Here is a 24,695-nt window from a genome sequence, read left to right as displayed (position 1 = left end):
TGATTCGGGTAATGCTAGGTTCATTGAAAACGGTGAAACTAGTGGGAGTGGTGAACCACGAAAAGTGGACATTAATGAAGTTCAGGTTGAAGTTCCTTCACCTGTAGTTCCACCTGAAGTAGTTGTTCCTATTGTTGCATCAGACTCTAATGACACAATAGGACAACATAATGATGAGCCAATTCCACTAGCTGAAAATACTGTTGATGAACATGTCATAATTCAAGAAGAGAATAGTGAACCACAAATACCTTTAAGGCGATCTGGAAGAGAAAGAAGATCTGCCATTTCAAACGATTACGTGGTTTACACTATTGAAAATGAATGTGACTTAAGCATGGATGACGATCCGATCTCATTCAAAATGGCCATGGAAAGTGACAATTCTGAAGAGTGGTTTGATGCCTCAAAAGAAGAAATGAAATCTATGGATGATAATCATGTATGGGACTTAGTAGAGTTGCCTGATGGTTTCAAAACCATTGGTTGTAAATGGGTTTATAAGACTAAACGTGACTCGAAAGGTAAACCTGAAAGACGCAAGTCTCGCCTTGTTGCTAAAGGTTTCACCCAGAAAGATGTCATTGACTATAAAGAGACCTTCTCTCCGGTTTCAAAGAAGGATTCTCTTAGAATTGTTTTGGCTTTGGTGGCTCATTATGATCTTGAGCTTCACCAGATGGATGTGAAAACCGCCTTTCTGAATGGAGATCTTGAGGAGGAAGTATATATGGACCAACCAGAAGGATTCGTGGTCACAGGAAAAGAAAATTTGGTGTGTAAGCTGAGAAAGTCAATATATGGACTAAAACAAGCTTCTCGACAATGGTATATAAAGTTTAACGGTACCATCACATCATTTGGTTTTGTAGAGATCATTGTTGATCGATGTATCTACATTAAGATCAGTGGGAGTAAGTTTGTGATTTTATTCCTATATGTTGATGATATTTTGCTTGTTGCAAATGACATGAGTATGTTACATGATGTGAAGAAGTATCTCTCTAAGAACTTTGAAATGAAAGATATGGGTGAGGCATCTTATGTGATCGGGATAGAAATATTTCGAGATAGATCACAAGGACTGTTAAGTTTGTCTCAGGAAGGATATATCAATAAGATCTTAAAGAGATATAAAATGGAGAAATGCTCTGCAGGAATAACTCCAATTCAGAAGGGGGACAAGTTCAGTAAAATGCAATGTCCTAAAAATGAATTGGAGCGTAAAGAAATGGAAAGAATTCCCTATGCATCGGTGGTTGGGAGTTTGAACTATGTTCAAACATGTACTCGACCTGATATCAACTTTGCTGTTGGAATGTTGGGTCGATATCAAAGTAATCCCGGAATGGACCACTGGAAAGCTGCAAAGAAGGTTCTCAGGTACTTGCAAGGCACCAAAAAGAACATGCTTACATATAGGAGATCTGATCAGCTGGAAGTCATTGGATATTCAGATTCAGACTATGTCGGATGCGTTGATAGCAGAAAATCGACGTTTGGCTACTTGTTCCTATTAGCTGGGGGAGCAATATCATGGAAGAGTGGAAAGCAGTCTGTCATTGCTACTTCCACTATGGAGGCTGAATTTGTGGCATGCTTTGAGGCCACAATTCATGCACTATGGCTGCGGAACTTTATCTCAGGGCTTCGGATTGTCGACACTATAGCCAAGCCGCTGAGAATTTACTGCGATAATTCTGCAGCTGTCTTCTTTTCGAAGAACGACAAGTACTCGAAGGGTGCTAAGCACATGGAGTTAAAGTACCTGTCTGTTAAATAAGAAGTTCAGAAACAGAGTGTCATTCGAGCACATAAGGACGGACATGATGGTAGCGGATCCGCTAACTAAAGGTTTACCACCCAAGGCGTTCAATGACCATGTAGAACGTATGGGTATTATAGATAAGGCTTTGCTATTTTAGTTATGGGATGCTCATTATGTATTTGACACTAAGAATTCACTTAAAGATTATGTTTCTGATTTATTAATTATGTTATCAATAAAGTATGTGTATACACTTATGGTTTGTAGATAACATATGTTTGGTTTGAGAAATAAAAGTTCTTCTCATATAAGGATTGATATAAAATTAAAATTGATTATGTGATACATGGAAGGGACTATGCCGATTAAATGACATACAACCGCCATGATTCGATCAATTTAAATTTTAATAAAGATCAAGTGAACTTGATATAAAAGTGCGCATTAAAGTTATTAAACTCTTAAGTTGATACAAAGGTCAAGTGGGAGAATGTAAGAATATTTTATATTCTATATGACCTATGTATCTATTAGTTTAATATAAAGTTCAAGTTCATATTATTGTTTTAGATTCTAATATAAAAGACGATACCGTGATGGATCGGTTTCGATTAAGAATTAGAATCCGGGTGTATTGATAACCCTCCTACTTTACTTTATGTTTAAATATGTCTTTAATCTCATAATCATATTTATATGTTAAAGGTAATGATAATAGAATACATTACCATTATTAATATATATATCAGTATACGTACGTTGTGGTACCGTTAATATAACGAATGGTTGTGATGAAATCTTAGAGAGTTGTGTTGGTAAAGACTCATGTCTCTTTGACTAATATAAAACACAACACTCGTGAAGAAGAAAATGGTTGTGATTTTCTTCTTCACGTAAGACGAGAGTCTTTCTAAAAGATACACAAGAAAAATACTGATTATTGAAGGAGAGATTAAAGGAAGGTTTGGGGTTTCTTGTCCATCAAGGAAACCACCAAAGAAAGAAGATTAAAGAGGAGAACATCAATTGATGGGATTGCATCCAAGCATGGATCAAGGTTAGTGTTCCTACCTTCTTTAGAATCATGTTAGGATTGAATTAAGTCAAATCTAAATTAGGTCTTGGTCTTGAAATAGATTAACATATGGGCCAATAATATCGGCAGTCAGTGCAACGCCAGGTAACACACAGTGATGATTTTCACTCTCTATTGTGAGTGAATACCTAACAAGGGGTTACATATTGCTGTTCAGATTTTAGACCAACTGTGGATAATAAGCCACCATCAAAGGGAAAGAACAGGACTGGTATTATTGTTGGCGTCATTGTTGGCTTAGGACTTTTGAGCATCCTTACGGGTGTTGGTATCTTCATCATACGAAAAAGAAGAAAGCCGTACACTGATGATGAAGGTAATAAGAACTCTTTTTTTCTTTCTTGAGCTGAAAATGTTTTGGCATCAAACTGGAATATTCATCTTTCAGATTGCTTCATTTTAAGAACTGTTCTTTTTTTTCTCTCGCAGAGCTGCTTAGTATGGAAATAAAGCCTTTCACATTTACTTATTCGGAACTAATAAGTGCAACTCAAGATTTCAATCTCTCAAACAAGCTTGGAGAGGGTGGGTTTGAGCCTGTTTATAAGGTAAGTCCCATACCAAAGTATCTGCATATACGTTGAAAGAATATCATCTTCTTCCCTTTTTTCCCCATTAGCTTAAGTTTTTTTCTAATAGTAATTCATTTTGCTTCTCTCTCTCAGGTACAAACTCAAATGGTTCAGTTTTCTTTAAAAACCTCACAAGTCGTGGACCTGTTGATAAGAAAGTTATCCAGTGGCTCCTATCACTTCACCAGATTGGTTAGTGTGACTTTATCATCATCATGGCTCCTTTTATCTCCAAAAGTTCGCTCAGTTGTTTAGTTTTATGTATTTGTCAGGTCTTGATGTGAAACCGTACAGACAGGTCTTTGGAATTTTATGAGAAAAAGGAGAATCTGTCCAAGCTTTGGGATATTCTGTGTTTATGCCTGGATAGACCAAGATGTCGGTTACTGTCAAGGAATGAGTGATCTTTGTTCTCCAATGATTGTTCTTCTTGAAGACGAAGCTGATTCATTCTTTTGTTTTGAGAGATTAATGCGTCGATTGGTACTGGTTTACCTTAAACCATACTTTCAATATGTCTTATGTATTTGGTATGGTACTAAACGTTTGTGTTTTTCAAAATGAAAAGCGAGGAAACTTCCGGAGCACGGGGAGATCTGTTGGAGTTGAAGCTCAACTTACTCATTTGTCTTCAATTACTCAGATTATTGACCCCAAGCTTCACCAACATCTAGGTATAACTACTACTACTACATCTTCTTTGCCTCTCTATATGTAACATACTCATCTGTTAACCAAGCTCTTGGTCTTGTGAAATGAAGATAAACTGGGGGGGGGGGGGGGGGGGGGAGGTGACTATCTCTGTGCTATTCGGATGCTAATGGTTCAGTTCAGAAGAGAATTCTCGTTTTGTGACTCTTTGTACCTTTGGGAGGTAATGATTCTTATAAAGCATAGTCTTCTAATTGATTCTTGGATTGATCTCAATGCCAAAATCTACTTCCCATAGATGATGTGGGCTCTTGAGTACGACCCAGATCTCTTTCACGTATACGAGGCGCATCAATGCGGGAGTGAGAAAGTCGAAGTGTCCAACGGTAAACCAAAGTCGATGAGCCAATGTGGAAAGTACGAGAGGCAGAACATGAGGAATGGTGGAAAAAGCACGGAAGGTCCTTTGCCTATATCTGTTTTCTTAGTGGCCAGTGTCTTGAAAGACAAGAGTTCTAAGCTCATGACTGAAGCTCGTGGACTTGATGACGTTGTTAAGGTTAAAAACATTGATACGTCTTTCTTTTTTACTTTTGTTTTACTCTGGTGAATCACATTCCTCATACCATTTCCTTGTGATGATGCTATTAGATACTTAACGACATGAGTGGAAACTTGGATGCCAAGAAAACATGTTCTGGAGCAATAAAGATTCACAAGAAATATCTGAGAAAGGTTATCTCTAAGTTTCTCTTATCTCTCTGGGCTGTCTTTGTGTCTCTCTTCCTGAAAGTTTTATCTTGTGTTGTGTTCTCTCTTATTGTAGGCTAAGAAATAGTATTGCCGAACGTTCATTATTCTCTTGCTTAAACCCTTGGAATCATGATAAAACTTTTTAAACGATTCCTTGGGTAGAAAGCAATCTGGAAAATCTGGAAATGTTGAATTAATACTCCCAACATATACACACAAATACACGCAAGAAAAAAAACATATTTGTAAGCTGTTCATAAAATTTGGTGTTGCATTTATATATGAACAACAAGATGTTTTTTTTGTATTTACCAAAGGGGAAAATGAAGAAGGAAATAGACTGTTCTTAAGTTCATAATGCTCATTTACTGTTGTAGAAGTTTTAAATATATTTTATGAAGAAAAAATGTGTGCAAATGAGTTGGCAGGATATGATCTTCTAAACCAAAGCACAACTTGTAGTAATGGACAAAAATGTATTAAAAAACACATTGATGGATTACAAGTTTATTTATTCAATCTCAAATCTTTGAATAAAGAGATATATAAACATTCTCTTCAAGTTACTTGACCATGGCTCAACAGAAAGCAACTTACATAATTAACTAAGGCTCACCTCAGTTGCACCCTATGCATTTTGCAGCCACTGGACTTTTGTGTATTTTGATGTGCCAGAGTCATTACCAATAGATTTTTTAGATAGAGACACAATTTGTAGTAAGGGCAAAAGTGTGTTCAGTGCGACTCACTCTGCATCAGTTACTTTGACTAATGGATACAAGTTTCTTGGACCACACAAATTTTTTAAATATACATAACAATTCTCTTCAAGTCCCTTCACCATGGCTAAACAGAAAGCAACTTACATAAATAACTAATACAAACCTAAACACCTCTTAAAACCAACACATGATCACGAGGGGAATCAAGGGCAAGAATCCAATACCAGATAACGTCAACCCGGAACTCTTTTTAGGAAAGAACTTAGGAAGCTCACACTCTTCTCCATTGAAGAAAACTCTCTTAGGGAACCCATCTCCTTTTCGGATATTCAAAGTCCCCAAATGCTTTTTAAACGATATAACCGACTGCATTTTCCCTGGAACCTTAGGCTCTCTCGCAGGATGCGTCCCGTTTGTGAGACCAATCAAGAAGATACCACGAAGTCCTTGGAAGAAAATAGTCTGGTTATTAGGTGGAACTCTTGACCCATTAAAGGAGTAAACATTCTCATACCCTAAACCAGCTTTATCCAAATCCACAGCAGCAAACCAGTCCCCACTGCATTAGCTCCCCAGTTAAAAACCGTTACCCTAGCCGACCATCCATCAGCGTAGCCCGAGTTAACATGCCAGTTTAAACTGATTCCACAGTTGTCAGGACAAGGAAGCTTCTTAGGGAAAGCCATGTGTTTCCTCTTTGCCCATACTTTTGCCTTGAGCGTCCTGTTTTCAAACGGTACCAAGAGCGAGTCCGGAGGGAGGAGAAGCTGTCTAGCATTGGCGTTGCATGTGTCGGTGTTGATGTCTTCGCAAGCGCAAGCGCAAGTGTTGCAAAGAATGGCGGAGTCGTTGTAGAAGGCTGAGTAAGAGAGCAACGAGCATCTTTTGGTTTAGGTTTGGTTATGTTGCAGATGACTTGCCAGCTGGCAAAAGCGTAGGTGGTAGCTTGGAGACCGCTCGGGTCAGGGAACCCGGTTGGATCCATCCTTACAGGTGGTCCACACTTGTACTGTGGATTGACTATACCGTCGATTTTCAAATGCTGAGGAGGGAAAAATGCTGTTCTGTTCTGGGCGAGGCTGGAGGGGTTGTGATTCCGGGACCGAATTCTGTTTTTGTTTCTTTGGTGGTGGAGAAAAAAAACATTCAGAGATTTTGTTTCATACGCTAGGCGTTCAGATTCTAGACTCTTTTTATATAGAGTAAAATTTAGGATCGAATTTCCTAAACAAAGTAATTTCAAGCAAGTATATTTTCTGATTTGCCTCTCAGGACTCTCCTGTGTCTATGTACTAAATATTTTATAGTATCCAGTCTCATTATAATCAGAAGTGCAGAAGCAGAGAGTATACGTTCTTACACATTGACTTCAGGCCGGTAACATCATATAACAACATATTCTTCTTTTTTTTCAAAGGCAAGCGGTACTGAATTTACATAGAAAGGAACTACTTTGTTAGATACATGAGCTATGATTAAGCAACATCAGTCATCCAGATTATTATGTGAGAAATGCAAATTTTGTGATCATACAACGCAAACACAAGCATATGAGGCAAGTTCTCCACACTTCACTTTATTATATAATATATTGAAGTTTCAGATGAATTGACAAATCAACAAGACATGAGTTTGAAATCCATCCTCACACAAAACTTTCCGGGCACAGCAACGGCTACTTGCCTTTTTGAAAATGGGTTACAACCAATCTATGTTTTAGAAAAAAAAAGAATTTAAAATGAAAATATGAATAGTTGCATGTTAATGTTTTAGATAAGACTTCCATGCACACAAATACACATATGTTATGCGATTTTCAGTCATTATTTTCAGTTCAATGTAATATTGAATATATATACTCAACTAGTGGTATTCCGGCGCTACGCGCCGGATTCGTATATTTTATTATTTAATGAGTTCAAAATTGTTTTTTTGATTTATTTGGTAGTGGTTAATGACATTAGTGTATTACTTTGTTTTGAAGTTTCTTAGGTCAAAGAGAAATCGCATAAGTGATTTCTACTGATTGATTTTAATAAAAATAGAATAAATAGTCGATAATTACACCAAAGTAAATACAGTTGAACTTAAAACATATATTAAAATTGATGTTCCAAAAAACACGTAAATGCATATTTTTGTTTTGTGATTATCTTTTTTGAATGAAGATAATAAATTCGTTCATCCTCTTAAAATAGTAATAATCCTCGCATGCTTTGTTCAAGTCATGGATGTGACAATCTGTTAGGGGCTTCGTTGTTGACGTATTAGTTATATAGTTTGTCTTCAAAATGATTTTGAATCTATTAAGTGGATTTTTAATCATGGTCTAGTATTGATTGGACATGAATTGACTATTTTTCTAGGATAGCTTATCCATATATTTTTAAATGAATGTAATGATATATAATTCTAAATGGCTCTGCTGCAAATATCGTAGGCTGAGGTTGAAATAAACAATGGGGTATGTGTCTGAAGAGTTTCTTTCACAGCTATCAATGCTTTTGTCTGAATTATAATTGTTTTCTGAATTCTCTGATATCAACTTTTTGTTTTTGAATAAAATGGAGGAATAGGTTTTACTTTGTAGCTTTGCTATGGTTTGGAGGTTAATATAATGTGTAAATGGAAGAACTTTTTGTTGAAGATATAATAAATTTTAAATAAACAATATTTTAAAATTTTATTTTGGCATTAAAACCATTAAATTTATAACTTTTAAGGGTATTAGAACATTTATTAGTTTTTTCTCCTCCTCGTCAGCTGATGTATTTGCTATCTATATATAATTAGTTTGAATATATTAATATAAATCATAATCGTATTTGCATAATATTGTTATTTTCTCAGAATGGGTCAGTGATCAAAATAATTATTAACAAAGTATAACATTTTTTGTATTGTGGTTAAAAATCTATATTATAGCTGTCTTTTGGATGTCACATGCTATAACTGAAGCTTTTTCTCATTTATATATACCAGATAGGCTTGCATGCTGTTATATATCATCCATCGATTACAAATGCCTCTTGTTTTTATATTTTAAGTGTATTGTCCTCAACCTAGAAAAGCAAAGCATTATAGTCACTCTTTTTGTCTTTTGTTTTTAAGTTATAAAAAGAATCAATAAAAACGCACACTTTTAAAAAGCTGTAAACCACATCTCTCAACAACTGAATTCGGTTAATCTAAATATTGAAGGATTGATAATAAATTTATTATAGATACTGTCAAAAGATCAACAATAAAACATTGTATACCTAAACTCCAAAACAACAAACATATTATTTTGCCTAAACAATCATACATCCTATAGTATTGCATCTAGTTTCGAGGAGAACTATCATTTGTCCACACTGTAACCATAAAAAAAATTAATATTTGATGATTAATTTTATCAAACCGAAGACATAAGGCATATTATTACTACTCATTTAAAAACCAAAAATAAAAATTCATTAAAAACAATTAACATCCCAAACGACAACATAACATAGATTTGAATGATTTAACAATTCAAAATTTTAGGAACCCAAATACTCACCCACTCAACCATTCACCAATAAGAAAAACTATTAAAACTTTATATGAAAAATGTGACTTGGCCGTTCTCTAGTTTCTTTTCGGAGGATGAACACTGCCACACTTATGCCACTTATTCTCTTCTGCACCAAGTTAGTTTGTAAGTTTGTAACCAATCCAACTCTTCATATTCAAAATTTTTAGCTTTTAAAGCTATATCTTTAGTTAAGTTTAGTTACCTAACAGCTTATGCTGACTTGCAGCTTTCGTTTCTTTGACACAATTGTCTTGTTCTTATTCACTGCTCCACCATTTGGCCCCTTGCTCGGTGGTTCCATCCTTTTTATTCCTTATATTATTGATCCAAATTTCACAAGCTTTCAAAACTAAAATGTTCATAAGCGCTTAGTGTAAAGAGCTAATTTTTTAGGAAAATACCTTTAAGATGTTTGTTTCCTTCTTTTTTTCTGAGTCATCCTCACCATCATCTGAGTCCAATCTAAAACCAAATAAAGAAAACATGTGTCACATGCATTTCAGAAATCAGCATAACGATCATAGCTTTCAACCAATTAAGTGAATCAATGCTAGTCACAACCCATCCAAAAAAACACAAACGCTTAGACTACTTCTTGTTTTTGTATTGTTTATTTATTGAATTCATTGGTACTCTTTTTTTAAAGAAAACATTTTAAACATTAATGATTCAAATGACAAAATCTTTGATTAGGTTCAATGCATTAGACCAAGTGGAAAGAAAAAAATAACGCATTAGAAGTAAGCACCTCTTCCATATTTGTTTTTCACATGACATGGTCTATTATGACTTTTGAACTTTACATGGAATTTGTTACTTTCAGTAAGCTAACCTTGGGATAATAACAATAACCAAATCAACAGCGTGTGTTCTTATTATTTAGAAATTTTGTTCCTACTATAAAGTAATTTTGCTTTAATAAGGTTCTCGAGAAAAGATTCATACAAGCTGCAAGACCTTGGGTTGGGAAAGTCAACCAAAGCCTGAGCTCGTTATATTTTAATTACAAAGTTTTAATTTGATTGATTCTGATTGTTCATACTCCATGTGGTCTATATGGTGTTTGTTTTCTAGTGTATCGGGTATGAACTTTCATCTTTACTAATAAACTCACAATTACAACGCTTCTGCATACCAGCTCTGCAGTTTCTCCACGCATACTACAAAGTTCAGCTATAAAAAGCGACACAAGTATGCAAGTCTAGACAGTTTAAAGCATTACATCACCTGTTTTGTGGTAACAACATAAAGCTCTGAGCTAGCAAATTTCAGTATCTGAAACTTATGGATAGAATCTGCAAGTATAGTAGAATATATATCAAAGCTATGAAGGTAAAATGCAAAAGAAGATGGAACTTTGACTATATGAACATGTTGTTTCGACAATATAGGTCTCTAAACTTGTGTTCTCTCGGAATTGATCTTGAAGGCATACCTATTGACACCAAACCAAATTGTCAAGTCCTTTTTAGTCCAATCATCTCTAACTTCTTCATCCCAAGCTTCCATGATACCGGCTTAATCTTTCCCCAGCTCTCCAATACTCCATCAACATTCAATCCCTCTGCAAGCTTAATTCAAGAAATGCAATCATCATCTAAATGTTCATCTACAATACACAAAGGATCTTTATATTTATGAGATAAGTCCAGGGAAGGCTTATTTTGATAATCATTCACACACATGGAATTTTCGAATAGATGGTATCTTCTTCGCTAACAGTAGCTGAAGTAGAAGGTTTTCAAAGACAGTCTCCACCGCAGGCCTGACCTGAAAGCACCAGCTCATGTGTCTTATAAACGAATTTGAAGCTTCACAATTCATTCAAAATCGGAGCTTTAGGTACCAAGAGAAAGCTTGAAGCTGTTAAAAAAAGTAAAAAGTAATAAATTTACAATATGCATCTGATCGACCATCCACTCTTCTAAAGCGAAATCAACTCCTTAAAACAAACCATGACACATGAACAGTCACGAATGTTCTAACCCAAAACTTGAAACGTACGAAAGTTTCAATCTTCAAAATCAGATTAGATTCGGATGTGTTCCTCTTATAATATGTAAATAAGCAAAGAATATAGAGAAGTGATTAATATTTATATACAGAGAATCGAGAAATAGAGAAGGTGGGGAAGATGAATTGAAAACACGCAGTGGGACATATTGATTGAAAGCCATAATTAAGAAGTAATTATGCAACCATAACACATACCAGATGATGGCTTCCAAGCTAGGTAAAGCTTCTTCTTCACAGACTCAATATCTCTAGGGTCAGATGATGCATCGTCCCTGCTACAACTTGTTCTTTTTGAGAATCCAAAACGTCACGTAGTTATCAGATCACTTCTAAACACACAACCAAGAAAACACTAACCTGCTATGGTGTTTCGGTAACTGAAATCTAGATGGAGAATTAAAGAATGAAAACCAAATCGAGCTCTGGATCAAACGAAAATAAAAAGCAAGATCACAAATGAAGTTGGAGAAACCAGAGAGAGAGAGAGAGAGAGAGAGAGAGAGAGAGACTTTTGGGATTTCATAGCAGTGAGGCCGTTCATAGCAGGCAAGGAGCATTTATCGACGGATGATGATGAGGCCGTTCAGATGCGAGAGAGTGGAGTAGTGAGTACGATGTAAATGCTAGGATTAAAGGAGATGTAATCCGAAAACTGAAGAGTAACACAGGCGGTGGTCGGAGTGCTTAATTCCGAAGCGTCACAGCCGCTGGACCTAAGCCTCCGTGTGTTTGCAAGTGAACCTAACCCAATAGCAGAATGGCCTGCTAGAATAAGAGCCCAATAAACACATCGAAGTTTCTAAAGAGAAGATGCCACGTGGCACAATTTGCCCACCCTTACCTGATGACATGGCTGCAGGAGGTGAGAGAAAACTCCCATTTATATGTATAGATATGTATAGATAGGCAAAGCCACCTGTGGTAAGCTTCAGTTTCTAATGAGGCATGTAATGAGTAAATTTCTAATATGGTTATAGCGGAAATCATGGATGCAGAGTTTTGCTCTTAAGTATTTTGGGGATCAAAACGACTTTTAAAGGAAAAAAAAATATGCATACCTATTATTTGTATAATTTATAAAAACGTCTATGGAAAAAAGGAAGCTAGGTCACAAAAAAATACAGTTACAAATCCGTATTAATATGCCTATGATCCAAAACTAAATCTCTACGGAAAAGTAAACAACAAAAACATACATTACATTATACATATGCAAATTAAAAAAATTACTGAAAAAAGTCATACGAACTCAAATATACTGTTTTAACATGAAAACTCTAATACCGGAACGATCCAACATATATACACTCACCAAATATAAACACCATACATTACTATGAACTGAAAAACAAAAACAAATATGCAACCCATGAATAGGAAATCAATCAATGTAATGGTATCCAAGAAATGGAAACCAAAAATTTCAAGCTATCTTAATTTTGTGTTGACATATTACTTTTTTTTTGTTAAAAATAAGGTAAATAAAATTTTTAATATATTAAATTTTGACAAATCAAAAACATGCTTAATTACTATCATTTTTACAATATGATTAGACTATATTTAGAATCATTTCAATTATGGAATTAATTTCTGTCATAGCCCACCAAAAGACAAGAGCATTAACACCTAAACCTAGACAGTAACCATAAGATATGCTGAGGCAGAAAAATTCGACAACAGCTCTACCATCTACAACTACTGAATTATCTTTTTTTTTTGGGACAAACAAGCAGTGAATGGGGAATGCATTGGAGATCCATCATGAGTGAGGAAAGCCAAAACTCACCTCCGCATGCATTAAGTAGTACAGGCAGTGGTTCCAAACGAAAGGTAAAACACATCTATATAGACCATAACAAAACAAAGTAAATGTTGTTAAAAAACAAAAGAAAATAAATAAGGTTATGAATCTATAAAACAGACAATCACATATTCACTACTAAAAATAAAAGTGAACATCACTAACCAGCATACAACCACTATGTTGCAAATTTAACTAAACTCATATTTTATTACCAGATTAGAGCCATCTCCAACACATCACATCAGTGGTGAAATTAACCAACTAGAAGATGGCATCTCAAGCCCAACTCGAACCATCATCCCACAATTTTCTATTTATGTCTATAGGATATTTCATGGTACACTCCTCTACACTCTACAAACTTCACGTATATTACTTTTAAGTTTTTTTTTAAAAAAAAAATAACAAAATGCTTGATCGTTAGGTTTAGAATGAAGTTAGGTTTAGAATGAAGCTAAAAGATTTTTAGATTTCTTCAAGTTAGTCTTATATTAAATGGTATTTCTAAAGTTAAACTGTCTACATGCTTTCTTATGATATTTTTTTGCTTTTCTAAATAAAATCACAAACTCTTCAGATTGATGTGTTGTAAATATAGCTTTGGGGGCAAAGGAGACCATCAACAAAACATTAATAAAGGGACAACATGATCTCTACCTACTTCTTGGTTCAAAAATTTGTAAATTCTTTATAACAAATTTATCAAATGATATCATATATTATATAAACTTAAAAGGAAAATTATAAAACCACATTATCCGCGCGTAGCGCGGACACGGACCTAGTAAGTAATAAAAGGAGGATATCCTCCTCAACCAGGCTGTCCACGTGGGCAATTTTAATCAACCAATCAGAGAGGGTGTTTTTGCCATGTCAGATGTGTGTTGCTTTTCTTGGGCCTCAACCGTGTTTTTTTAAAAACAACTGTGTTTGATACGAATGGGCCTAAAACCCATCAGACCATAGCAAGACACAGACGGCGATCAAACCATTCCGACCTCTCCCATTCGTATTTCTCAAACCCTAATAACCCAAATTGATTCTTCATCCCCTTTGCCGATTCTTCATCCATTTCCTCTGACTCTCCTTTGATCCGTTTCACGATCTGGTCCCTAACCATCAATACATAAAAGGAGGATATCCTCCTCAACCAGGCTGTCCACGTGGGCAATTTTAATCAACCAATCAGAGAGGGTGTTTTTGCCATGTCAGATGTCTGTTGCTTTTCTTGGGCCTCAACCGTGTTTTTTTAAAAACAATTGTGTTTGATACGAATGCGCCTAAAACCCATCAGAACATAGCAAGACACAGACGGCGATCAAACCATTCCGACCTCTCCCATTCGTATTTCTCAAACCCTAATAACCCAAATCTATTCTTCATCCCCTTTGCCGATTCTTCATCCCTTTCCTCTGACTCTCCTTTGATCTGTTTCACGATCTGATCCCTAACCAACCAATACATCCTCCACTTCGTTCTCTCTCTACTTTCATTTATGGATTCGTTTTGCTTTTCCCCTTCAGATTTTCATTATAAAACTCTTAGTCCGCATTTTCTCCTTCAGATTTTGTTTAAACAACTCTTGATCCGAGTTTTATTTCGATTAAGCTTCGCTGCAATGAATTCCAACAGAAAATCCACCTCAGAGAAACCAAAAGGCGTTGAGACTGACTCCTCTCCCGGACCGATCAAGCTCATCGGAACACCCTATGTCTCTCTCGACCACTCGATCAGCAATCCCCACTCGAAGCAAGCCAAAGGCGAAGCGTCGGTCACCTCCGGTTTGACCAAACTCAGCGGCAAGACCTCTGTCTCTTCTGGTATCTTGATCGGCGTACCTAAATCGAGAAACCCCAATGGTGAGAACCATTATCATTTCCTTATGAAATTATAGAGTCCGTCTGTTTACCTTAAAAAATTAAACAGTCTAAAGCTTTGAGGTTTAAAACTATAGACTTTGTTTGATTACCTTAAAAAATAGAGAGTCTAAAGCTTTGAGGTATAAAACAACGAGATGAATAAGATGATTTTTTATGGTATATAGTTTTTATACTACAGAAAATATAAAAGCATGTGAAATTGTGGTACGGAGTTTAGTTTCCTTTTTGTTGATGGCAACGTTCGTATTCCTATGCAGGTATGAAGACTGGTGTCTCTTCAGGTGTTAGAGGCAAAGCCGTTGTCTCCTCTGGCGCCAAGGGAAAAGCCATTGTCTCGACCGAAGTTGTGGCTTTCAAAGGTGTGAAATACGGAGCTCCTGACGGCGAGCTGAGGTTTCGGTTGATCCATTTCTGGGAAGTCCGAAATGTTGTGACAAAAGTGCTTCTAGGTCTCGAGATGCTTCTCATCGACCAAGAGGTATAAACCGAGTTTTATATTACAATTTAGTTTAGAAATGATGCTGATAAACATTTTAGAATCAGACTTATTGTTCTATTATTTTGTACTTTAGTGCATTTATAGCAAGTGTTTGCTTTTGTTGATATTACAATAAACTATAATTTTGTTGTTGATGCATTTCTAAGATCTCATCTCTAGAATTTCTGATTAATTTCTTTAATTATGATGATAACAGGAGGCTGTCGTTCAGGGTTTCATCCCAGCTGGGAGGATAGACACTTATTTGCCACACATAAGAGCTGGTGGCATTTACAGACTCAACAGTTTTTTTGGGTCTAACAACAAGACTTTGTATCGTGTTACGGATCCAAGTTTCACCATCACATTCTCATCGACTTATGTCCTCTCTGATCTAGAGGACAGTTCGGCATGTTTCCCTGAGGATCGTTTCCGGTTCCATGGATATGAGGAGTTCGATGCTGCCTGCGACTTCAGAGGGGATCTTTATGGTAAGGTCTCACTGTTATATAGGATAATGTTAATCTAATTCGATCAAATATATTCAGCCTTCTTTGTCTAGGATAGTGTTAAGATCCATACTTACGTTTTTGGTTACATTGTGTGTTTATGATATATAAAGCATTGAGTTTGTTTTTTATTTTGCAGATTATGTTGGCCATATCAAGCTTGTGAATAGGCAGGTTCTCAGTGACACTCTCGTACTAGATGATGCCGAAATAGCTTCTTCGCGCCGAGTTCTGCTTCATGTTCAAACACATGAGTAAGCTAATCTGTATTATTTTCATACTCATGAGTTGTCTCTCTATTCACACATGTTTTTGTATGTTATAGCGATCCGGTGATGAAGTTGTACCTATGGGACAAGGCTGCCTCCAATTTCAGTGAGAGATTCAAAGCATCTGGAGGAACTGCACGTGTTATTTTAGTCACTACCTTGAACCCAAAGCGACTTGGAGGTCTGTATTAGCAACTTTTTCTTATTTTTTAGAATTACATAGGATGGTCAGGGAATATTATCTGGTTAGGTTGGCTTTGAGGAATAGAACTGTATTTGGTAGAAGTTGAACGTATTGGCTATGAGTAACCGATAGGCTCTGTTATGGAAAATTTTACATCACATTTTACGTTATAACTTTCATTTGTCTTATAACAATGGATTGGTTACAGGTGCTCTAGCTCTCTCCTCCATGACGCCATCACGTGTGTTTTTGGACACTGATGTCCAAGCAACCCGAGATTATCTCACTTGGTAATCTTTCTTTTATTTAAAATTGTTAGTCGTTATTCCATCATTGTTTTTGATGTTTGTACGTTGGCTTCAGGATGAACACGGATCTAGATGTTGCTAACAGAGTTGACGCAGACATTGTCACAAAGACTGAGACAGTGACCATAGGCGAGCTATTTTCCTATATGAAGCAGGAAGATGCGAAGGTTGTTCAATACCAATTGGTAACACATCAAATATGATTATCTTAGTTGCTTATTTAATCGTTTACCATTTTGCAAGTTGCTTGGTTTGAATGCATAGCAACCATTGGAGATGTTGCGCACGGCTCATCATGGTATTACATAGGCTGTGGTGGGTGCCACACTAAGGCAACCAAAGGGCCTACCAGCCTTATGTGTAAGAAATGTGGAAAACCCGAAATTGCTGGTGTTGCACAGTAAGTGACTCAGATCTACTTAAACTCATACTTCAATGCACCATTCTTACTCTGCTTATGACACAGGTACTTGGCGAAGATCTTCGTGTATGATAATGATGATCAAGCGTCTTTTCTGCTCCTTGGTGGTGCTGGATATGAGTTATCTGGAAAGAAAGCTTCTGAATTGGTTGAGGATTATTTCGAGGTAATTACAAACGCGTGTGCCTTTGTTATTTAGAACTGTATTTTCCAAGATAATTAGGGGTATATAGTGACAATTGATTACTTTTTGTAGGCCAATGAGGATGTAGGGGATGATCACTTGGTTCCGGTACCTCAAGCTCTTATCGATACCATAGGACAGACCCGCAAATTCGTTGTGAAGGTGTCAAATCACAATTTGACTGGCCAGACCCAAGCTTTGACTGTGACAAAGGTGCTCACTCCAGAAGTTCCAGAAGTTGAAGCCAATTTGGAAGGAAATGTGGCTGTACCAGACGCACAGGAAACTTTGGACAAGGAAGTTGCTGGTGATGGTCCTTCCACATTCTTTGTGAGTGTGAAGAGGGTTGCTGGTCAGGCTGACGCAGAGGATCCCAAGCGAGCAGGAAATGGCTAGGATGTGTTAAATGTTGGTTTTTATGGTTACTAAAACTCTACGCTTTGGTTTTTTCTTAGTCTCAGAATTTTTTTTTGCACCATTAAACTATCCTTCTTACATATATGTTGTCTCTACTTAGTGTTTTTACTTCAAGTTTGATGTTTGGACATTTTAGTTTTGTTGGATTTGAGGCTTTCACGAATTTGGTTGTTTTAAGAAAAAATGTGTTCGAGAGTATCTACGGTTTTGATTTTAGGCAAACATGTAACATCATACAAAATTATATGATTTTGGTTAAATAATAGTAGTTATGGAATAATAAGGATACACGCCATTAACTTTAAGATTGATTGTACAATCTACTAACCGGCTTATCAAACATAAGAAATCAAACAGAATATTCAATCACAAAATATTCAATCACCAACCAAACATTCTTTATGATCGCATTAAGTAAAATAGAAAACATAATATTATGTTTGCATAAACGAACGTGATTGCCGAACGTTTTTGCACCGAATTGATATGATTAAAATACTTCCAAGCGTAAAAGTTAAGGGTGTTTTTTAAAACCAACCCACAATTTCTAGTCAAATCCAAAACCAACTTCTTTTTTTGTCATTACTATTCATCAATAAAATTTTCATACTATCTCTATGTTTTTGAATTATTCACAAAATTGCCATTTTTATTTAATTTTTTATTAATTTCGAAATTAACAAAAAACCAAATACACCCTAACCATTTCTTCTTATTTACAAAAATGTCATCATCATCATTTTTTCCAACCACCATGAACCACCATTTTTGAGCTCTAAAGCTCAAGAATTCAATTTTCAACCACTTTTTTCTCATTCTAACCCAAAAAACTTCATTTCCTCCCATCTCCTCTAAATTTCCATCTAAAAAACTCTCATAACTTTTATTTTCATAATCACAAACTTCATATTTTCGAGTTTCTTCATTAGTGAATAGTCAAAGATGTTTCTTTTTGCTCATATTTGGAGTTTGGACGGTTGAAAAGGTTGGAAACGAGCTTTACACAGGAAAAATGTAACTATTTACATGGTTTTCGTTCTTTTTCAGATCTGTGTCGCGACGGTAGACTGTTTTGTATGTCTACGCCTCCGTGGAGACTTACGATGCAGTCTATTTTTCAACGCACGGGTTAGTTTTGCAATTGACTAAACAAATTTTTTTTCTAACGCAGACTTCCCCAGTAGTCTCCGTCTTTACCTTTGACAACAAAAATAAAACTTTCGGTAGACTTACTAAGACGTCTACCTAAAAGAGGTTAGTTTTTCATTTGACCGAACTTTTGACTTTTCAAAATAGACTTCAACGGAAGCCTACAAAATGTAGACTGCCAACAAAGTCTATAAAAGGTCAGTTCTGCATTTGACCAAAACTTTGACTTCGTTGAATAGGTTAGTTTTGTGTTTGACCAAAAAGTTTAAAAAGCAATCAAAAATTTATTAAATTGTAGACTTCATATGCAGTCTTCCTATCTTAGAAAAAAAAATGTTGACTGCATATAAAGTCTATTTTTTTATTTTGGTTAAATGCAAAACCAACCCGTCGGATTTGAGAGTAGACTTCACAAGAAGTCTACACACCCGTAGACATTCATTTCAATCTACTGATTGGAAGTCAAACTTGGTTAATTGCAAAACTAACCTCTTTCAAAAAAATTCAAACATGTAGACTGCATATGAAGTCTGGTTCTGAAAGTCAAATCTTTGATGAATTCTGGTCAATTGCAAAAACTAACATTTTTAAATTGTATACTGAAATGAAAGTCTACATGTACAAAATCACAATTTTTTTTCAACTATAGAAAGCAACCCGTAAAATGGTCAATTGCAAAAACCAACCCAAAGAGTAGACCTATTTGACAGTCTACGTCTGTAAACTGAAACGAACGTCTAGATCTTCAGAGACTGAATATTAAGTCTGCATAGAAAAATCTATAAAAATGTGAATTTGTGTATTATTCATTAAGTTTTTTTTTAGTTTTTTTTTGTTTGATAGTGTGTGTTAGTTAATCCTAATGGGTTTGAGTGATTTTGAAAAAACAATGTTTTATAATTATGAAAGTGTAATTCATTTGATTTGACAATATTGTTAGCTAATAATTGTAGACGTATTTGTAAGTCTTCGTTTATAGTTTTATGAAACATGAAATATTTATTTGCTGATTATGTAAACCTGTATTTTTTTTGCAGGAAATGGCTCAGATACCTGTTGTGTACGGAGAATGAGTGGTGAAAGGCTCTTTGCGGGAGTTTGTGGTCAATAATCGGAAATGAGGGAGAATGTTTCTTATGTCGGGTGGTTTTACACATGGTGAATTTCTTCAAATGGCACTAGAAGATTATGGTTTGGACAAGAAAACCGAGAAGGTGGTGCTAACATATTCCTTACCAGACGTCATTTTACAACAAATGGCTCCGGATACTCCTCCTATGCATGTCACGAATGATAGACAAGTGCGGAACTTGATCGAGTTAGCTAAGACACTTTGTACGCCTTTACGTATCAAGTCAGAGCCAACTAGAAATTTTTGGTGTTAGATAATAAGTGTAGACGTCTTTGTAAATCTACAAAGGTAGACTGCAGTTGAAGTCTACGTCGTAAATTCTATTAAAAGTGCAATTGTGTATTATTCATCATATTTTTTCATGATTTAATTATTTTACAGTGTATGTTAGTAATTTAATGGTCTTGGGTGAATTTCAAAAGTTAATGTGTTATAATTATACACTTGGAACTTATTGCAAGAAAATTTGATTAGTTTTACTCTTGAAACTTTTTGAGAATTTTGTATAGATTTTCTTCTTCTCACATGTGTGTTAGTTATTATTTTTGTCTATGGTGGTTTTACTTGTTTGGTTGATTAGATCTTGTGAAAAAATTGATATCTAACAAAAAATTAATAATATCATACAAGTGAAACACAACTAAAAATGAATACAATCTTTATAGATTATGCATTAAACAATTATTTAAAAATTAATATTTTATTATGAGAAATTATTACAGAACAATATATTAAAAAGTATTCTTGACTATGTTTGATTTTTCATAATCTTTATGCCTCAAATAAAGTCTTGAAAAAACTACCTGCAAAATAAGATAGAGTTATGAGAAAAACATAAGATAAAAAAAAAAATCATATTTTAGTAGACTTTTTATTAAGTCTACGTAAAGTTATTGTTTAGTAGACTTTAGTTGAAGTCTACACTGACGTAATGTTTTCATATCTAAAAGTGTACATTTAAAAATTTTGAAAATATTTTGTTCCAAGATATTTCAAAAATAGTTTTTGTGTCAGCCTTGTAACAAAGCAAAAACATAAAGTATGAATCTTTAAATTTAGTTCATTATAAACACAAAATATCTTATAATGAATATATGTAAAACTTACATTTTTGGGAAGATGATTTTAAAACTTTGGAAGAGAATACCTGCAAAAAAAGATTAAAAATTAAAATCATATTTTGAGTAAGCTTCTAATGAAATATGCTTAAAATTCAAGGCTTGTAGACTTCTTTTCAAGTCTACCAGCCCTAACTTTTAAGTAGACTTCATTTGAAGTCTACTCTATCAAAAAAAAATTAGATCTGAAATAAGTTAAATTCTAAAAAACTTTTAAAAATATAATTTAATAGATAAAATAGTAATAATTAAAGACATAGAATTTGAATATGTAACTTTATTTTAATATAAATACTAGAACACATATTTAAAATCTATAGATGTAAACCTTACATTTTTGGGAAGAAAAGAAAACAACTATGGAAAAAATTAACTGTAAAACAAGATAAAATTATTAAAAAACATTGAAAAGAATTAAAGTCATATTTTTGTATGCTTCCAATGAAGTCTGCTTAAACTTTGTGGTTTAGTAAACTTCATATGAAGTCTACTAGCTTTAGTAAACTTCTTTGGAAGTCTACACTGTCTGATAATTTTCAGATTTGAAAAAATTTATACATTTTGAAATTTGAAAATAATTTTAAATCTGAAAATACTTTTCAAAATAGAATTTATAAGATAAACTAGTAGCAAATTAATGCACAAAGCTTGATCTATAAATTTATTTCAATATAAACATATAAATACATATTTAAAATCTATTAATCTAAAATTTACATTTTTAGAGGAGAAATGAAATCCATGAGTGATAATACCTACAAAAAAAAATAATATTGTTAGAAATAAATAACATAAAAATACACATTTAAAATCTATAGATCTAAAACTTACATTTTTTAAAGGAGAAGATGAAAACCATGAATCATAATATCTAAAATGACAAGATAACATTGTGAGAAAGACTTGAGAAAATTTTAGAGAGAAAGAAGAGAAATGAGAGAGTTTTTGAAAGAATTGAGAGAATTTTAGGGAGAAGGAAGAGAGTTTTAGAGAGAAGGGAGAGAGTTTTAAAAACTTGTGCAGCCACTTTAGAGAGAGACTGTATTAATTTTGTTTATATAGGGAGACAAAAATGTAACTAGGTTAAAATTTACGATGCTGAAGTCTACATAAAATTAAAATTTTGTAGTAGATTTTACTATAACATAGTAGACCTTTTTAGAAGTCTACTATAATAATTTCATTATTGTTGCTTATTCTTTATTACTTTAATAATTTTAATATATGATTTACTAAATTTATTTCTTTATTTTTTAATAGTTATAGTTTATGATTTCATTTTTTTATTTTTAAGGAACTTAACTTAGTTTAAATATAATGATTTTTTGTAAAAAAAAATTGAAAAATATAGACTAAAAAGACGTCTTCAAATAAATAGACTTTATTGTAGGTCTACGATACCCTAAACCACAAATTTCAAACCCTAAATGTTTTGCTTGATAATCAAAAAGTCTCAATTATACAAAATATAAACTACTAAACATTAATATGCAGATTTAAGTTAATAAAACAAAATCAAAACAAAATCTAAAATCTAACCCTATGAAATCAACCACTAAAAGACATAACATGTTAGAACCTTTTGTTTCTAAACTATGAACATTGTCTAACACATGATAACCAAATTAGTATATATTCTTCAAAATTGTTCAATTATATGAAATTTTAATTTATTTACTTCATATTATCCATTATATTGATGATTAGTTAAAAATATCACAATAATTATTTTTATACATTTTCAAAATTAAATTATTAGATCAAATTAGAGTGTAGACTCCAAAATAAGTCTATAAGGTAGACTTCGTAAGAAGTCTATATATATGTAGACTTCTTTTATTACGTGTAGACTTCCGAAGGATTAAAACGTAAAATATATTTCTGTTTTTTTGTTTGGTCATAAGGGTTAAATAGTACTTTCACTATCCCTTTAGGTTGGCTTTGCATTTGACTGAAAGTAGGGTACACTTTTAGATTTGACTTGAATATTTAGGTTGTTTTTAGCGAATGTCCCAAAAGTTAATCACATCCATACTCCATCTTCCTCATAGAGACAAGTCCTCTTTCACACGATCGAACCGCTACTACACGTACCATTGGAGAATGGAAAACCAACCTCCTACCACCCCTGTGGAAACTGGAGGTAAACAATCTTTTCTCACTATCAAAGTATTCCTTATTACTCAATTTTGATGGTGAATCTCTTTAGTAATCTTCACAATCATTCAAGATTGACTTCTCACAAAATTATCACTCTCTAATGCACAATCGTTCCAAATATGCTCACCTCTTAAATATGTTCCAAAAGAGAGCCATGTATTCAAATTGATTATATATGATCATCATTCTTTGTTATGACTTGCATGATGATAGAAATTATATTACAAACGGATGATCATTGTCCTTTCTTCATCCCTTCTTCGTTTGTCTTTTTCATTCTTTACTTACACAACTTAAGTTGATGTTTATTATTTGATTAAACACAATAACATGGACCTATAGATTGGTCATAATTGGAGCACCGATCATCGACCTATTAATTTTTAGTTACATATATATTTTTGAATAATTTTCTGCACTATCTATTACTCTATTAAACTTTATAAAATCACAAACTATGAATAAAATATTTAATAACCGTCTATAAATATTTTTACTTGATTAAGATTTAACAATACGAATTTCCGTGTTTTAAAAAAAAACTATAAGGATTATTAATACATTTTTATAGAATAAACATAACACTTTCCATTACTATAGGTTAACTCTTTCACAACACCGGATTGTTGCTTTTTACAATCTCTTAGATATTTTTCTTGATATGTGACTTTTCTTCATCGTTAAACACATGTTTATGTTTTGATAAACATTAGAAAATACTCTTTTTAATAAGATAGTTGTAAGAAAATTTAGAACATCTATCTATATAGTAAACGAACTTAAACTCACATTAAAAATGTTAAATTTAGAATATTAGGGTTTTAAGCAAAAGTGTTTTTAAAGGACACGTGTGATATATCAATGCTTTTACTTTATATAATTATATTTTTCTTATATTATTATTTGTCTTATATATAGGGTTAACTAAATTTTTTTTTGAAACAAAAGAATTCAATATACTACTTTTAATTTTTTATTAAAAAGAAAAATTAATTTCTTTCTAATCTCGAGATCATATCTGTAAAATATTATTTATATATTTTTTGCTGTAATTATAAAATATTATAGACAACTACATATATAAGTTTTGTTTTGGTAGCATTAATCTGTGAGGAAATATATATTTTAACTATCTGGCTATTATATATTCCGTATGACCAAACAAGTTAATTTTGAAAACATAACCATGTGTGTAATAATTATAGTTGGAAATACATTTATCTTATTACAATTTATAGTTTCTTTCGTAAAGTTCTAAAGAATGAATGCCCTTAATTAAAATCGCATGTTTTACAATGACATCTCACATGCAACACATTCCTCAAAGAATCCACCAACTTCAGGAAGAGATTTCAGTGCGCCCTATCACGGTATGTATAAGAAGTGTTTGGGACATCAGAAAACACCAAACAGATAATACTCAAATTTGCATCGGCTTCATGTGCTACGACCACCACGTAAGCCATTTATTAACTTTAACATATACATATATATGTATTTTCCAATCCACCATATTTGATTTAAACTACTCGCTATTTACTT

General features: G+C 33.7%; 3 protein-coding genes across 29 annotated transcripts; 2 read left to right on the top strand and 1 right to left on the bottom strand.

Annotated features, from left to right (window-relative positions):
• The first annotated feature begins 4,225 nt into the window (after nt 1-4,225).
• On the top strand, nt 4,226-4,990 carry LOC111213274. Its single transcript, XM_022714993.2, has 4 exons — nt 4,226-4,310; nt 4,386-4,646; nt 4,739-4,822; nt 4,914-4,990. The coding sequence occupies exons 1-4, from the start codon at nt 4,251-4,253 to the stop codon at nt 4,923-4,925; spliced, it is 417 nt and encodes a 138-aa protein (XP_022570714.1). The 5' UTR covers nt 4,226-4,250; the 3' UTR covers nt 4,926-4,990.
• A 4,005-nt stretch (nt 4,991-8,995) lies between these two features.
• On the bottom strand, nt 8,996-11,906 carry LOC111213273. Of its 27 annotated transcripts, XR_007328313.1 has the most exons (10): nt 11,647-11,902; nt 11,495-11,559; nt 11,333-11,409; nt 10,968-10,984; nt 10,805-10,891; nt 10,557-10,692; nt 10,349-10,416; nt 9,523-9,583; nt 9,324-9,433; nt 8,996-9,227 (listed from the first exon to the last, which is right to left on the bottom strand). XR_007328313.1 is itself a non-coding variant. In XM_022714991.2 (6 exons), the coding sequence occupies exons 1-5, from the start codon at nt 11,692-11,694 to the stop codon at nt 10,579-10,581; spliced, it is 510 nt and encodes a 169-aa protein (XP_022570712.1). In that variant the 5' UTR covers nt 11,695-11,901; the 3' UTR covers nt 10,203-10,416; nt 10,557-10,578. The 27 variants fall into 27 exon arrangements, 1 of the variants encoding a protein (XP_022570712.1); XR_007328309.1 differs by having other exon boundaries at nt 11,495-11,901; XR_007328311.1 differs by having other exon boundaries at nt 10,805-10,984; nt 11,333-11,424; nt 11,647-11,900.
• Nucleotides 11,907-14,562: 2,656 nt separating this feature from the next.
• Nucleotides 14,563-17,573, top strand: LOC111212675. The gene is made up of 10 exons (XM_022714250.2): nt 14,563-14,803; nt 15,082-15,302; nt 15,520-15,793; nt 15,951-16,065; nt 16,137-16,261; nt 16,473-16,554; nt 16,628-16,701; nt 16,816-16,972; nt 17,039-17,159; nt 17,250-17,573. Exons 1-10 carry the CDS (start codon nt 14,563-14,565, stop codon nt 17,571-17,573), a joined length of 1,734 nt encoding a protein of 577 aa, XP_022569971.2.
• The last annotated feature ends 7,122 nt before the right edge of the window (nt 17,574-24,695 follow it).

Source organism: Brassica napus, chromosome C9, assembly GCF_020379485.1.
Source record: "Brassica napus cultivar Da-Ae chromosome C9, Da-Ae, whole genome shotgun sequence".
NCBI classification, from domain to species: domain Eukaryota; kingdom Viridiplantae; phylum Streptophyta; class Magnoliopsida; order Brassicales; family Brassicaceae; genus Brassica; species Brassica napus.
Note: the sequence above shows the minus strand (reverse complement) of the source record. Positions and strands in the feature narration are given on the sequence as shown.